We start from the raw sequence: 16,770 nt of genomic DNA on the forward strand, positions 1-16,770 counted from the left end.
CAACCCCACTTTTTCTCTGACCACACATGAATGATAATGTTGTCCCAGGACTCTGAAGACAGTAGGATGTTGTGATCAAGAGCTCAGATGAGTGATTAGGACTCCAAATCATACTGCCTAGATTAGAGTTCTTGGGTCTATCACTTACTAGCTTGGTTACTTTAGGCGATTGCTTCTTGGAGCTTCCTTCTCTTTAAAATACAAATAATGAACAGTAACTACTTCACAGGTTTTGAGTCTTAAATGGAAAAAATGCATGGAAATTACTCAACATAGTGCCGGGCACAAAGCAAATGCTCAATAAATGTGAGCTGTCACTGGAGGATGGCTACTGCCTCTAAACAAGAAGATTGAAGCTTGAGACATAAGGTTAAACCAGAGAAACCTCCATCCCCAAAAACTAGCGATATACCTGAAGATTTAAGATTTCCTCTCTTCCCTGCAAGCATGTTGTGTTAGTGAAGGCCTAAAGACACAGACCTGCAGTGATGTTTTGTTCAACCAACATTTACAAATTTGGGAGATGCCATGAATTGAGATCTGAATTTCTGGCTTCTAAAAAGTTAACAAACGGGCCATAACTGCTCCCATTCCTACATGGCAATAATTTACTTAAGTTGGACAATGGCTACCTCTTCCAGATGAGACATGTATTCTTCAGGGTCCTGCAGTCTCTGCTACTCCTCCTTGTTTCCTTAATATCGACATCAAGAGTCCCCTATACTGAAAACTAAATATGACAGCACTGCGAAAACCAGAATTCTTCACTCATTTACCTTATCTGGGCCCTGTGGACATTTGAATTTGCAAATTCCGGACAAACAGGAGCCCAAAAGGCATACACATGTCCAGCTCCCAGCTGATCCCAGCTTGGATGAGAAGACTTGGGTATGCATGTGGATGAGGAAGGGTTTAAGAGCTGCCTACAATCAGAGATCTGAAAATTCTTAGAGATGGAAGGACATGTGGGACCAAGCCAGAGGTTCTAACACCCAACCTTAGAGAATCCCTTTGATAACAGCCCAGGCAGATGTTAAGCCAGTGAAACAAACCTCACTCCTTCCCAGGATGGAAGACTGAACAGCTCTAGCTGTTAGCCAAGCCCTACCACCCTGTCACTTCTCATCACTGACGCTGCTTGGGCCCATCTGGAAAACATTACACAAGTCAACTCTTTTCCCTGGTGTCAGTCCTTCAGATATGTGCAGGCAGCCATCATGGTTTCCTCGAGTCCTCTCTCTGGGCTAACCTCGCCACAGTCCTCGGTTGCTTCCCTTATGACTAAGTTTCAAATTTCTCCACACATCCCCTTCCTAGCTTGCCAGTGTGCCTCTTAATGTGTGTCCCACTCTATATGACAAGGACACGCTGCATACATATACCATTGTAGTCTCCTTAGGAATATAGTAGGGACCGTAGACAGTTACTATTTCTTGAATGAATAAGTGAATGAATTTAATTAATTTTCAGATTCAGCCAAAATTTACTTTTTAGCTTTAGGGGATGTCATTGAGAAAGATTTAACTGGGACCCTGCACTACCTGCCCATGAAGGACAAGTCATCTACATGTCTACTCCCAACTCTTTTCCAGAACAAAGGATCATGTACCAGGATCTCCATGGTCTCTCTCAGAGCCTTTACCATCTTTTCATAATCTTCATTTTGCTTCTGAGACTGGGTCAGAAGAGCAGAGAGCTCGGTCACCCTGAAGAGAAGAGCACAGCATTGTCACGTGGGCAGGCCACTAATGTGGACAGAGCTACTGTGTAGCACACCCCAGCCCCAACACAGATGTTCCCACTGCAGCCCCCAGAGTCCCCGGTGCCCCCAGTCCCTGCACTCCCTGAACACCACAGGATACTATAGTTGTGAACTCAGGGGAAGCCAAAAGCCACTCAGACACATGCAGGGATTTACCACATCTCAAGGCTGGAACACGCGTTTGGGGACCTGAGAGCTGAAGGTAAGCCCTGGCCCAGGCCCTTCCAGGCCCCGCTTGATCTTGAAGTCAAGCACCCTGAAGTCAATAAGAACATCAGAATTGCCACATGGGATAGTCCCAAGGTCCCTCCAGCCCAAGGTGTTCACTCTGATAGGGAAAAAGGAGGGGCAACTTTGGGGAGATTATGGTCAACTTCCCTGATATTGATTTCAAAGATCAGGAAAATTGCCATACATTTTTATCATTTTAACACTGTATCCTGGAACTCAGCACCTGGTGTTATATAAGTAGCTAAGTAAATATTTCTTGAATTAATGTCACCCAGGAGTCTAAATTTTTTTTCAAAGTCTTAATTTAGTCTGTACCAACTCTAAGAGCCTTAACTCCCTGCATGGTCATTCATTTAACCATTGCATCATTCAACAAACATTTATTGTCTACTATACAGCAGATGAAGTGCAAAGCACTAGAGACACAAAACTCACTAAGAGTCTCTGTCTTGCTTCTCAGTGCCTTTACAGCTGAGCAAAACAAACTGCACTTTATGGACACCACCAACAGGTGGTGACACAACCCTGGCCATGGGGTATAAACTGAACTTTGCCCTGAGATTCAAAAGGGCTCTTGGCTTATGTCCCTGTCCTTATCATCCTTTTTTTTAAAAATGATGTTTATTATAATCCAAAAAATAAAAATGCCTAACCAAAAAATGAAACTCAGTAATCAACAAGATACAATGAGGTTAATGCTGTATCAAGCAGGTCAAAACACCACATCCAGGCATAGTAATTTACCAGACTATTGAGGTCAGAGAAGGCTTCACAGAGGTGACATTTCAACTATGTCTTAAAGGATAAGGCAGAGAGAGTAGGGAGGAGGCATTCCAGGCTAAGGTCCATATGCACGATGGCAGTGAAGCATGGAAAAGCTTGGCTGGTCTGGGAATCACAGCTAGCTCTGTAAGTCAACAGGCAAGAAACTGACCTGCAAGATACTCGGAGAGCAGAGAGCAGTGACGTGGCCACAACTGCGGCATTGGGTTTCAAACTAGACTCCTTCTGGCACATCTTCCCCTCTCGTGGGGGGAGTGCTCTTTACATCTCTTCCACCTATCTCTCACGCCCGACGGCATCAACTTTCCCTCAGTGACCCCTTTCGAGACCCCAGCTCATCTCACCGATCCTGAAGCTCAGCCTTCTCCAGATCCCCTTGACTCTTCAGCTGTATTAACTCCTGGCTCCTTTCATGAGCTTCCTTCTCCAGATCCTGGGTCTTGGCTAGGAGCAGCAGCAGCTGGGCTGGCTCACTCCCATCTAGTCTCCCGGATCCGTCAGAGTCCCGAGATTGTGTTCCCACAGTCAAGCGCAGACAACAGGTCAATAGGGATCCTGAAAGCCTCACATGTTCAGCCTTGAGCTCCGTCAGGTCTCTGAGTACAGGCAAGGAAAGAGCAGACTCCAGTAGGGACCAGGGAAGGGGGCATGGAGATCAGGCCCAGTAAGGAGCAGGTCTGGGAGAAATCATCTGAATCCAGTAACACCACTCCTCCCCATCAACTCTTCCACTCACCTACTTCCCCCCGACCCCGGCCCTGTCATCTGATCCCCTTCAACAGCAGCCCACCATCCTCAGTCCAGAATGGTAGAGGCAAACCTCCTCCCTTAATGCCCCACTAACCTGTCAGTGGCTGACTTCATTTCCAGGAAGTGGCGTCGGAAGGTCACCACCTCCCGCCATAGACTGAGAAGGCGACCATGCTCCCCTTTCAGGTAGCCCTTGAAGAACTGTGTGTCCAGAAACCCAGGTCATACCAAAGGGCAGAGGGCTATCTTTTGCCAACACAGGAGTCTTGGATTCCTCCTGACTACTGGGGGTGGGGGCGGGGAGGGAAGAAGGGACCTACAGGAGATAGCTTATAAGTGGGTATCTATACTCAAGTTGTGCTGAAGAGCTTAATAAAATTAGCAGAGATGCCCTGGCTGGTGTGGCTCAGTGCATTGAGCTCCAGACTGCAGACCAAAGGGTCGCTGGTTTGATTCCCAGTCAGGACATATGCCTGGGTTGCAGGCCAGGTCCCCAGTAGGGAGTGCTCGAAAGGCAACCAGACATTGATGTTTCTCTCCCTCTCTTTCTCCCTCCCTTCCCCTCAGTCTAAAAATAAATAAGTCAAATCTGAAAGAAAGAAAGAAAGAAAGAACGAAAGAGGTCCAAGTGCCTTGAATATATGGCCTGGATTTATAGCCTTCCTCTGGGCTAGATTAGAAAATGATAAACAGTAGCTGCTCAACAAGTGGGATCTATTACCATTATTACCAGTGTTGTAATAAGGATTAAATGACGTAACATATGTAAATCACCTAGCATAATACCTGGCACTGAGAAAAGCTCAGAAAACATTCGTGCCCTTTAACTGAGATCTGAAAATTCTCTACAGCCCATATCTGATCTTTCTTCCCCCTTCAATTCCCATAGCTACCTCCTTAGCATCTACATATGCAGCCCTCCAGACAGGGGAGTCGGTAAGCTTTCAGATCCAACTAAAACCTAAGCTAGTCACTTCCACAGGGACAGAGATGCTTTGAGTGTCATGTCATCTGCCAGTAAAACCTCAACTAAGCAGGTAAGGGCAGGACTAAGCTGAAGGGCCAAGCAGGGCAAAGCTGCCAGCATGAGTGGTAAGGATGGTCAGAGACTTTACAATGACAGCCCAGTTTCCACCCAAGTCCTAAAGTAAACCCCTCCCAACAGTGACCCAGGTAGTGCCCAGAGTCCCAGCCCCCGGTCCCTCCTACCTCCTGCTCCATCCGCCACTGGCTCTCCTTCCTCATTAGCTCATCCCGGGCCCGGCTCCAATCTACTGTCAATTTCTCCACATCTTCCCGAAGTGCTTTATTTACCACGTCAGCTTTTTCCATGTGTAGCCGAAGCTGGGTGTTCACCTCTGCTAGACTCTCACACCTGCACTGGGGAGGGGTAGAAGCAAGTGCAAAATAAAGGTCTGGCCCAACCGTGGACTTCTTGGAGAAAGATGACAACCCCTGGAATTTTCCATTGCCAGGACTGGAGGGCTAAAGCTGAAAGTTCATGGTTGTAATCCACGTTAGCCCTCAGGACACTGGTTTCCCACAGCCTTCTCCACCCACTGACCACGCACCCAGGCCAGGGAATTTGGGGTCCATCACCTCTGTTGCTCCTCCTCCAATCGGATTAGCAGCTGTTCCAGGTTTGGCTCCTCCACATTTTCCCACCTCTGAGGGATCGGTCCCTTAGCCAGACAGAGACAAACCATATTTACCTCCAAAGAGAGCATCACTCAGACCAGTTCCCTGACGCCCTCTTCTATAGCAGCTGCTTTTTTTGTTTTTCTCCCCTTTGTTAACAGTATGCCTCTTTTCCCAAGCAGTACATCCTGAAAGTAAGTCAGTCCACTGTGTCCCTCTCTCCAAAAGTGAACCCATGACTTCTCCTGAAAGGCGGCATTTGATAGCGAAAAGAACTTTTAACCTAAAAAGCATTAAGACATCTTTCACTGATGGCCTTGACTTCTACCACTCATTTTTGGAACTTGGGAAGTTACTTAACTTTGAACCACAAAATCTTCAGCTACAAAACGAAGACGATATCATAAAGATTAAGTGACTATAATGACTTGACAATGCCTAATGGTGCCTGGCCTAAATAGATTATAACTCAGGAGGTTTTGGTTCTTTCCTTCCACTGAGAGAACTTTTTGCAGGGTCGTGTGAGGAGGTGCTGAGAGGGAGCTGGAACAAAGGCAAATGAGTCTTTCAAAGCCAGTGCTACCCAGCCAACAGCACCGACAAAGCCCTTGGCCACAAACATGCTTTTTAGGGCTACAAAGGGACACATCTCTCTATGACAGATAAACACTGACACCTTCTGGAAGAAAAATGCATTTCTTCCCTCTGATTCCTTACAATCTGATTAAGTCTCCTGAAGCTGCGTTTTGTCCTTAGAGAGACAAGGCTTGGAGCCTGACAGACTAGGAGTAGCTGGGTCCAAAGAGAGTATCTGTGTGATAAAGCTCTCAGGGGCTGAAGAAAGAGAGGCTTCTATCAAACACCGCCTTATCACACCCAGCTTTTCTCAGCATGTGAAGCCTAACAAGTGTATTCACTAAGGGCTCAGGTTCGGGGCCTCATTCACCCCAGTGGCTTCCAGCCGCTTCTCCAGCTCTTGGCACCAGCTCCGGTACTGCAACACCTGAAACAAACAGAGCGGGATGTGAGCAATGGGCACCGCTGGCACAAACTGCCCAGACCAGGATCCCCGAGAATCTTGGGTAAACCTGCTGTGAACAGGGGACTGGGTGATGATATTGAGGTAAGGCCATGCGCTGTATAGTTTCTATGTGGGCAGCTAAATAATACTTTCTCTACATCTCTTGTATGACAAGTAAGACCATGGGCTTTGGAACCAGAAAACCTATGGTAGGTCCTGGCTCTAGACTAGGAGAGCAAACCTAGACAATTAATTTAACCCTTGGGAATGCCATCTTTAAAAGGGAGATAATATATATCTCATGGAGTAATTGGGAGCCTTAAAAGAGTCTGTTTGGGACATTCCTGCCACATGGTTCTGCCTCCTGCACCCCTTGTCCCACCTCAGCACCCAGCTCTACGAGGTGTGCTCCTCTTTACCCGTCCCTGGAAGGGCAGCTGCCTCACCTTGGCCTGCAGCTTCCTCACAAGCACTGCTTGCCTCTGCTGGGCCTCCTGGGAGCTCTTCAGCTTCCGCCAGGAGACTGCCTGGTTCTCTGCCATCTGCTGCTGCAGCGCCAGCACCTGCTCCTCCAGCACCAGCTGCAGTGACTGGGGCTTCATACTGTTCAACCCAGGGCCTCCTGTCTCCATCGGGGCGCCAGACCGTAGGCCCACAGGCCCCTATGCAGATAGAGGCTGTTCTCTCCCAGCAGGGACTCTAATCATTGCTGTGCCCCTTGGACCACCTCTTGAGCTGGGGACCAAAACACACAGTGAAGTTAAAAGGACTGTTGGCAAGATTCATGTTTATTCAGCAAATATTCATTAAGTCTGACAAAGCTGGGTTGGACAAAGTAAATAGGTTCCTTCTCTACAGGACCTCTCAGAGCCTTTAAAATACTAAGACGGAACCCAGCCTGTAAGGGGGGCTTTGATGAGCATTATTTCCAAAATTTATTTGACCATGAAACAAATTCACAAGACTGGTGTTTCCTGGTGTGCCTTTTGGAACTCCGCACTAGGCCAAGAGGATGGGGAAACTGAGGCTTAGAACAATGAAAACAACTTGTCGTAGTTCATTCAGTTGGCATTTGGTTGATTAGGGATTTGAACATGAATAGTCTGACTCTCTGACAAAGAAATGGAGTAGCAGGCATTTCAGGCCGGGTTTCCGACAGAGAGAGGGAAGAAGGAACCAGCTTCAGCAGGATGGCAAATGCTCCTCCTCCAGCAGGAGCTGGGCCAAAACAGGGCAGTGGGCCAGCCGCAGGCAGGGAAGGCCAACCTAACTAGTGAGCTTTAGATACGTCCAGGACAGGGTGAGGCGTGGTGATGAAGAGGGTGTGAGTCTAAGCTCTGCCTCTAACGGGCTCTGTGACCTTGGGCATGCCACTTCACTTCCAGTCTCTTTGTCCAAAAATGAGGCCTCCCAGCTCTATGACCTTAGGCCTCTAACACACATCCAGGAACCTGGGGGGAGGGAGATAGGTTAGAGTTTTCTCATTTTATTAATCCTTGGACTCCCACCAGCAGGGTTAAGAGGTATCTGTATTTCCAACTACCTATCAAGAAAATGGCCCCAAATCTCTTTAATGAACCAAACTGTTAACCCTGCATCCTATTCCTTCCTATCATGCCTTCCCAGACACATACACACACAATATTCTATCAAATAGATATTGTATAATAAAATTATTTTTATATAATACATGTAGAGAAAATATGATGTCTGTATTACATTTCATCATTATTTGTCTCTCCTCTACTAATCTGTGAGTGCCTCAAAGGCAAGAGCAAATTCATTTTAGTCATTAGCAGGTTTATCAACAATGCGTAATGAAGAAATGCACGTGGGCCTCATCCGGCAGATCTAAGCTCTTGGCTAGAGGTTACACATGTGACCTGATGGCTCTTTTCAACCACCATATGGTCCATACAAAGAATTCTTAAGAATTCAAATTAGGGGCCAACATTTACCATTGGGAAAATGCATATAACAATTCACATTTCTGGAAAATCAGAATAGTTAAGTGACCCTTGACCCTCAATCCCATGAGGCAACAACCTCCTGCAGTTGAACAGTATAGGCTCTTAGACACAGCATATGCTCTCCAGCTCACCATCTCCGCCCCTCCCCCAGCCTACTCTCTCCCTCACACTGATAGTAGATTTCAGTTGTCATTTATCACTGCACTTGTGCTCGTGTTTTTCTTACAACAGAGTTACAGAAGAAAACTCAGTTTGGTAACTCACATTACCTCCTGGGCGACTGCAGAGCTTGTACTAGACAGTAAGGAAAGTACATCAAGCAGGAAGAGCTGAGTGGCACCAATACCCCAGGCTGCCTCTTCCTGGCCTAAATCGGGTTAACACAGCCTTCCTGTACTACAAACACCTTCTTTTCTTGCCCTCCCTTTCCACCAACGCCATGTCAACCAACTCACCATGGCTCTACAAAATGCTGGCTCAATCTCTATGCTAGTTGGGAGTCACAAACCTGTGGGGAAGCAGCTCTTACTGCCAACACATAACCAACAACATGAGTAGCTACAAGTTGTGTCAAAGAACCCGAGGAGCCTTTTTTCCCCTTAACACCGTGAGGACTGAGCCAGGCTTTTACACACAGTGGGAGTGTGAGAGGCCTCAAAGGCTCCTTTGCCCTCTTCTGAATCCTCACCCACCCCAAACATTAGGTTGAACCTAATGAAATTGCCAATGTGTCTATTTTTAAAACCTGTAAAAATGATAATTTCATGTGGTTCAACCTAATATCTGTATAAGCAGCCATGCTACAGTTTGCAGAATTCTCATATTAAATCCTCTTTTAGGATAAGACTGCTGTTGACATGCAAATATTATCCGAGAACATGATAGTAATACTTCAGTAAGTAAACGGAATTAGCCCTGGCTGGTATGGCTCAGTGGACTGAGAGCTGGTGTGAGAACCAAAGGGTCGTGGGTTTGATTCCCAGTCAGGGCACATGCCTGGGTTGTGGGCCAGGTCCTCAGGTGCGGGCATGTGAGAGGCACACATTGATGTTTCTCCCCTCCCCCTCTCTCTAAAAATAAATAAAATCTTCTTTAAAAAATGGAATTACATGATTATTTTACCTTAGCAGATAATTAAATATTTTTAGAGCTATTTAAACATTTAATCTGCCCTAGCCGGAAGCTCAGTTGGTTAGAGCATTGTCCTGATACGCTACGGTTGCAGGTTTGATCTCTGGTCATGGCATATACAAGAGTCAACCAATGAAGGCATAAATGAGTGGAACAACAAATCAGTGTTTCTCTCTGTCAAAGCAGTAAATAAATAAATGTATAAGTTTAGTCTAACCCTCCCATTTTACAATAAGAAAACTGAAGTCTACAGAGATAAAGCAACTTTGTTTTGTTCACATTTTATTTATATGCCACATTTACCTCAAAAACTGAATTGAAATTGCAGCAAACGTACCATATTACTCTAAGATGCTACTAATAGGAAAACCTGGATGCAGGGAATATGGGAACTCTCTGTACTATGAAACGTTTCTGTAAATCTAAAATTGTTCTACAAAATAAAGTTTATTTTAAAAATGATTTGCAGTCTTTCATGATTGAAACAAAACAAAACAAAAAAATCCCCATAAAACTGAAATTCTCTAAAACAAGAATAAAAAGAGGGAGGGAGGAGAGAAAAATTACATCAGCAATCTTTCTGAAATTGAGATTTAGTTCTGTCTTCCTCGGGATGCAGTACAGCACCCTTTTATGAACAGGCTATTAGGTCAGCCAGAAAATAAACTAGCACGGCTCCAAAAAAGGTAGGTTTCAATGTCCCTCAGAAAAGGAAAAGGTCAGTAGTTGGCAAATGGTTACAGACTGGATTGCATTCAAATGGGATAATGGATGTCACTGTGCTTTGTAAATTGTAAACCACTGAATAGACATTACCATTACTATAGGAAGAGGAAAAGAATCACTTCTTTTATATATTAATTTATCCCATAAACACTCGTGAATTCCAGGTCATTATCAGGCAGTCTGTCCACCAGTGACACTGAAATGAAAAAGACCAGCTTCCTACTTTTGCCAGGAACCAGACTAGGAATTGCAGTAACCTCTGAACCCAGGGTGGACAGTGATAGAAGAGTGACATAAATTATATATTTAGTCTCCTCTCCTTCAAAATACTCCATAAAAAGTATTTAAATAAAGTTTAAAATAGAAGCAACACCACTTAAACTTGGAGTAGAGGTGTAAATTCTCCAAGGACCAAAATGTGGACTGCTATTATTAAATAGAATTTGTCACCTAAAGCAAAAAAGTAAAAACACTGGATAGTATAAACGTTTTATTTCCTAAGCAAAGAAACTATATATTTGTTTGCAGAGACAATTTGTTTCTTACTACAGAAAAAAAAATTAACATGCATCTCCTTATAGAAACCTCTTTATGTGGGGCTTCCCTCTCTAATCTCCTCCCACAGCCTCTGGTCTCTCCATTCTCTTTTGCTGGCTCTCCCCATCTCCCCAACATCTACAAGTTGGAGGCCTCAGAGCTCGAGGCTTTGGACCTCTTCTCCATCTACCTTTACTTCCTGGGTAATTTCATCCAGTTTTAGGGCTTCCAATAGCATCTGGTCCTGGCTGGTGTGGCTCAGTTGGTTGGAGTGTCGTTCCGTAACAGAAAGTTTGCAGGTTCGATTCCCAGTCAGGGCACATACCTACGTTGTGGGTCTGATCCCTTGTCCAGGCACCTATGATCCCAGGTGTGGGTGCGTTCGGGAGGCAACCAATCAATGCTTCTCTCTCACATCAACGTTCTTCTCTCTCCCTTTCTTTCCCCCTTCCTCTCTCTCTAAAAGCAATGAAAAAAAATATCCTCTGTTAAAGATAAAAAAAAAAAAAAGTAGCACTATACACCCATGATTCTCAGTGTTACATCTCTAGCCCACATTTCCTTCTGGAACATCACATTCCTATACTAAATCCAAACATCTATTTAACTTCTCTGCACAGATGTCTAACAGGCATGTCAATGTTAACTTGTCCTGGCTGGTGGGGCTCAGTGGGTTGGGCGTCATCCAACAAACCAAAAAGTCTCTGGTTCCATTACCGGTCAGGGCATGTGCCTAGGTTGTAGGCCAGGTCCCTAGTTGGGGGTGTACAAGAGAAAACCGACTGTTTCTCTCCCTCTCTTTCTCCCTCCCTTCCCTTCTAAAAGTAAATAAATAAAATCTAAAAAAAAAAGTTAACTTGTTCAAAAGCAAATGCTTGCTCCTCCAATTTTCCTCATTTCAGTATAAGGCAATTACATCCTTCCGGCTGCTGAAGCCAAAACCTTTACAGTCATACTTTACCCATCTTCCCACACCCTATAACCAATCCATCAGCAAATCTTGTTGACTCTACCAGGTCCTATCACTTCTTGACCTCTTACACCACCATCACGAGCCAAGCCACTCTCTTGCCTGCTGTGGTGGCTTTAAGGTATGCCCATAAATTCTTTGATACTTTTCCCTTCAAGAGGTGGAGCATAATTTCCTCCCCTTAAGAGTGAGCTGGAATAAAGTTAATGAAGTTGAATAGAGTTGATGTGCCTTTCTGGACAAGATCATAAAAGGCCCTACACTTCTCCCTCTGTCCCCCTCACAGTCTCTGCTGTGTCCTGAGGACACTCCAGCAGCCCTGTGAAGAGGCTCAGAGATAGGGAACCATCTTGGGAGCAGATCAGCCATCGGTTTGACTGCAGTCTCCTGAGAGATCCTAAACCAGAAACATCCAGCTAAACTGCTCCTGGATTTCCAATCCACAACTATATGAGATAATAAACGATTATTGTTGTTTCAAGCTACTAAATTTTGGGGTAGTTACTTGCACACAGGAAAAAAACAGATAACTAATACATCCGGATTACTACACAAGCTACCTGGATGGGAGTGATGCTTCCAGCTGTGCTTCCAATATTTGTTTCTTCTCAACAGAGTAGTCAAAATGACCCTTCTAAAACAGCGACAGATGATGCCGCTTAGAACCCTCCAATACTACTCAAAGTATAAACCATGTTCATTAAAACAGCCAACAGGGTCCTAATGATTTGATCCCAGCCTCTAATTGTTTTAATTCCTATTCTTACTCCTCTTCCAACCATGCAGCCCTCCTTGCTGTACACGCTTGGAACACAGCAAGCCGAACGCTCATCTCGGGGCTCCTTCCTCCAGCTACCTTCATGAGTCACTCCCTTGCCACCTTCCGTTCTCAGGTCTCCGTTCAAATGTCCCCAACCACCCCAAATAAAATACCACCACCCTTCACACACCCTTTACACAAATTTTTTTTTACCTTATCATGTCTTATCTGTCACTACCAGCTTATTATATTATATACCTATCAGAATATAATTTCCCCAGTGCAAGAACATTGTTTTTATTGACTGCTGTATTCCCAGACCCTAAAATAGTGCCTGAATGAATATAAGGGCATTAGATAACATGATCCATATCACCAATGGTATTGCAAAATGCTGACAGTTCTCTAATCTTCTAAAATGTAAAAAAAAAAAAACCAAACAAACCCAAAAACAGATCATGTAGTTTTTATGGCACTTTAGTCTCTCACAACAATTATTTGCAATCTTCATTTAAAAAAAAAACCCTTTGAGATAAGATTATTGTTATTATTTTACAGAGAAGAAAACTAAGGCTCAAAAAATGGAAAGGATATAACTGGTCAGTGGCAAAGATTAAATCCCAATCTGCTTCCAAACTCTATGCCCTCTCCATTACTTAAGTTGCCTCCTAAATCATGAAATACAACATCACAGCTCTGTGAGGAATACTTCCTAAATGTTGTGGTCTGCAGATCTCTGACTGAAAAGGAGCAAAGAAAGGTAGAGTGTGGCAGAAAAAGAGCAGTAAGTTCTAGTCTTGGTTTTGCCATGAATTCTCTCCGTATTTACGAATGTCAATTCTCCTTTCTAAGCCTTCTCAAAATGTGCATCATAGTCCTGGTCTACGTAACTGATGGGACTAATTTAGACCAATTCCACAGAAACTTATCACACACAAGGGCCCTCTAATGAAATGATCACATGCTCCTGGGACAAACAGCCTTGAATTCGTCTCCCAGCTCCACTCACTTAGTTGTAGGACTCTAGGCAAATTGATCTATGAGTGCCTCAACTTTCTCTTGCAAAAAAAGTGAAGCTACAGAATCCACCTTATGGAATTGCTGAGAAGATTAAATGGGTCTTTAACATATAATGCATTAAATAGCACCTGAAATTTTGTGGCTATTCATTAAACATGTTATTATCATCATCACGTGCTTAACTCTCGGATATAGAGACGAAAAAGGCAAAGCATAACACCCCAACAAGTGCATGGGTGCAAAAAACAGCAGGAAAAGTAACTCGGTGCAGTGGGTGCAAAAACCAAGCAGCGAGATTAACTGTACCCGTAGCAATGTTGGGAAAGCTTTCCGAGGAAGTGATGTTGATAGGTGAGCGAAGATTTAGAGTTCCAGAGTGTGGAGGCGGGTGGGCCGGGGCTTTCGGACAGATCACGTGCAAAGCCCCAAGGGCCGAGGGAGCCACAAAATTCTGGGAGCCAGGAGCGAGAAGGGCCGGAGAGCGCAGCACCTTATCCTGACAACCCTGGGGTCCTAGGCTGTGGGCAGAGACGCTCGGGAAGATCCCTTTCTGCGAGGACTGGAGCCCAGGGTGGTGGCGACAGCAGGACGCGGGGGTAGAAGCCGGGAACCCTAGGACAGGTCTCAACCTCTCTGTGGGCCCCGGGGTCCTCCCGGCGAACTGGAGGCCGCTGCCGGGACGCGATTCCCTACGGCACCTAAACCGGGCGGTTTTGTGGGCCTTGGGCCGTTAATCTGGGCACCTCCCACCTGCCCTTGAGGCCCCACCTCACCAGGCTCAGCTCTGCGGATCCCCAGCCTGTTCCTCCGCGCATCAGCGGCTGAAGCCGCAGATAAGGCCTGACCAGGGGAGAAGGCCCACCACCACCCGGCTAGAGCCCCGACCCCGCCCCCCTAAACTCCCGCCCCCCTAAACTCCCGCCCTTTCGGAGGGTCCCACCCCTCCGACTAAGCGCCTATAGGAGTACGGCACCGCCTTAGGGGGCCTCCCGCCATATTGACTACTGGCATCCGGCTTACTGAAGTGGCCCAGTAGGAAAGGCAGGATATATTTTAAAAAGTAAGATTTCCTAGCCACAGATGACGACGACCAGGGTTGCTGGATTCGAGCGAGGGGAGTTTTGGTAACAGAAAAACTTGCCCTTAATTATCCCACTTTTGGCTTCGGGATTACGCACTGCACATGTGTTTGGTCACCTGGTTCTAGGTGCGCCTGCGCAGTGCCCCACCCACAAACTGCAATTTAACAACTGCAAGAAGAATAAGAGAACTCCCTCCAGGATCGAGGTTATTACCTGCAGGGCAGCCAGTTGCAGGGTTTTGTCACTTTTAGACTTGCACCTCCAAGCAGCCTTATGCAACACACTCACAGCTCGTTAGTGTCGTTTGAATACACAGCACTGTTTTCGCCCACGTTTCTTTGCACAGGGTGATCTTTTTGCTTGAATGTCCCACTTCCGTCCGGAAAACTAGTTTGTATTATTTTCTAGGTAAACCTGACTTCTCTGGAGGATTCTTTCTTTTATGACCCTGGCGTTATTCCCATAGCGTTTTGTGCATAATTTAGCAATACACGTTCTTAAGAGTTGTAAATTCCATTTACCTTCCACTCGGAGGTTATAAGTTTATAGTTGGGATTTAGAACAACCGCTCCCCCCGCCAAAAAAAAAAAAAAAAAAAAAAACCAAAAAACCCAAAACAAACAAACAAAAAAACCTGGGGAACTTCTTAAATAGTTCATTTCTTTATTTTTAGAGAAAGGGGAAGGGAGGGAGAAAGAGAGGGAGAGAAACATCAATGTGTGTGAGAGACATCTGATCAGCTGCCTCTCGCACGCCCCCAACTGGGGACCTAACCTCCCACCCAGGAATTTGCCCTGACAGGGAATCGAACTCCTAACCTATAGGATCACAGGTCGGCACTCAGTCCACTGACCCACAACAGCCAGGGCAACTTCTTAAAATGCAGACGCTCAAATTCTACCCCTAGAGAGTCAGTAAACTAGGAGTGGAGCCCAGGAACCTGCATTTCAGCAAACACCCAAGCACTCAGCGGGAACACATTTTGAGAAGCCCTACATAAGATCAGTGCATCTCTAGCACCCAGCATAAGCATCGGTACAAATCAGGTGCTCAGTAAGTGCTAGGTGAGTAAACAGATGGATGAACTTGGATAGCAGGAGTAAAACCGGAAATTCGTAGCCCAAGAGGACACTTTGTTAAGAGTTGTATTTTATCTTTCCTCCTGTAAGAATAAAAAGAAGTTCTTAATAGTTACTTTGAGAAAAATATAAAGTAAATGGGGGCTAAAGGGAGGAAGAGAGGACACTGACTCTGAAAAGCAAACAATTTAGAGAGGGAAGAAGAAACATCCCAGACATTGGACAGATAAGAAGATGTCAAGAATCCATCCCAGGAAAAGTCATGCAACAGATACTATGTAATGTTCACTAGGACGATATATAGAATGGAGAGAAGTGAAAACAATCTGAACACTGTAGACACCAACCTCTTTTCTGCCTCAGGGCCTTTGGACGTACTTTGCCCTCTACCTAGACCACTTTTCTCCCAGCTCTTTGGCTTAGCTGTTTGATACTTTCCCTCCCTCTTCAGGTCTCATCTTAAATGATATTTCCTCAGCTAGGTCTTCCCTGGTGATGCTATCTAAAGTAATAACCTGTCATTTTCTATCACAGTACTCTGTTTCTTTCACAGTACTTTCCACTTTTTAGTTTTTTACCAATTATCTCAGCCTCCCCTATGAAATTTAAGTTTCATGAGGATAGGAGACTATGTCTGACTTATTTCATTAAATGAATTAATCAAGTCAGCCTCAGTGTTACAAAGGTTAATGACATAAAATACATTAGCAAACTACACAATACATTGTAAGGCCATGAGGAGTAAACAGAGGTTTGGGACTACCAAAACATACGAATAAAGGGTAAATGGAGTAAAAAGAGATTAAAACCAAATAGTAATCTTTGATCTTTGTAAAGATGGATTCATTCATCCATTCCCTTATTCATTTATTCATTCACCCAGCAAACATTTGTTGAACATCCGTTGTGTACTAGTACTGGATAATAATACAATATATTAACAGCAAGTTAAAAATTATATTTAAAAAAGTGGAGTAGTATGACTGGGTTTTTTGTCTGGGCCAGCACAGAAAGTGGAGTTAGCTGATGTTTGAAAGTAGGAAAAATTCTCCTGAAAAGTTCTCTAGGCTCTGAGAGTACATCAGCCTTCAAATGTCCTATGAAGTACCAGGAACATTTGGGACAAACAGGTGTTCATACACATCACTTGAATTGCTTGGGACCCAAGAGACCTATGGGCAAAGGTTTAATCCAGACACAGTTAGAGCCTGGCCATGTTCAAACCTGTCTGATGAACCAGAATGTGGAGAAACTCCTCAAAGCAGGCTGGATTGGAGGGAGAAACAACAGGTCAGGGTGAACTAGGCTTT

At 44.9% G+C, this 16,770-nt stretch overlaps 1 protein-coding gene across 1 annotated transcript in view; it reads right to left on the minus strand.

Annotated features, from left to right (window-relative positions):
- Nucleotides 1–13,753, minus strand: part of CEP250 (centrosomal protein 250) — a 43,349-nt gene extending 29,596 nt beyond the window's left edge. Inside the window, exons 1-9 of the mRNA XM_054573842.1 lie at nucleotides 13,606–13,753; nucleotides 10,875–11,008; nucleotides 6,632–6,920; nucleotides 6,111–6,167; nucleotides 5,126–5,208; nucleotides 4,736–4,901; nucleotides 3,621–3,727; nucleotides 3,121–3,372; nucleotides 1,610–1,706 (exon numbers count right to left, since the gene is read on the minus strand). Of these exons, the coding sequence (XP_054429817.1) occupies nucleotides 1,610–1,706; nucleotides 3,121–3,372; nucleotides 3,621–3,727; nucleotides 4,736–4,901; nucleotides 5,126–5,208; nucleotides 6,111–6,167; nucleotides 6,632–6,817 (948 nt within the window). The 5' untranslated portion in view covers nucleotides 6,818–6,920; nucleotides 10,875–11,008; nucleotides 13,606–13,753. The remainder of the gene's footprint in view (nucleotides 1–1,609; nucleotides 1,707–3,120; nucleotides 3,373–3,620; nucleotides 3,728–4,735; nucleotides 4,902–5,125; nucleotides 5,209–6,110; nucleotides 6,168–6,631; nucleotides 6,921–10,874; nucleotides 11,009–13,605) is intronic.
- Between the last annotated feature and the right edge of the window lie 3,017 nt (nucleotides 13,754–16,770).

Source organism: Pteronotus mesoamericanus, unplaced genomic scaffold (assembly GCF_021234165.1).
Source record: "Pteronotus mesoamericanus isolate MK-2021 breed Mesoamerican mustached bat unplaced genomic scaffold, CSHL_Meso_final contig_25, whole genome shotgun sequence".
NCBI classification, from domain to species: domain Eukaryota; kingdom Metazoa; phylum Chordata; class Mammalia; order Chiroptera; family Mormoopidae; genus Pteronotus; species Pteronotus mesoamericanus.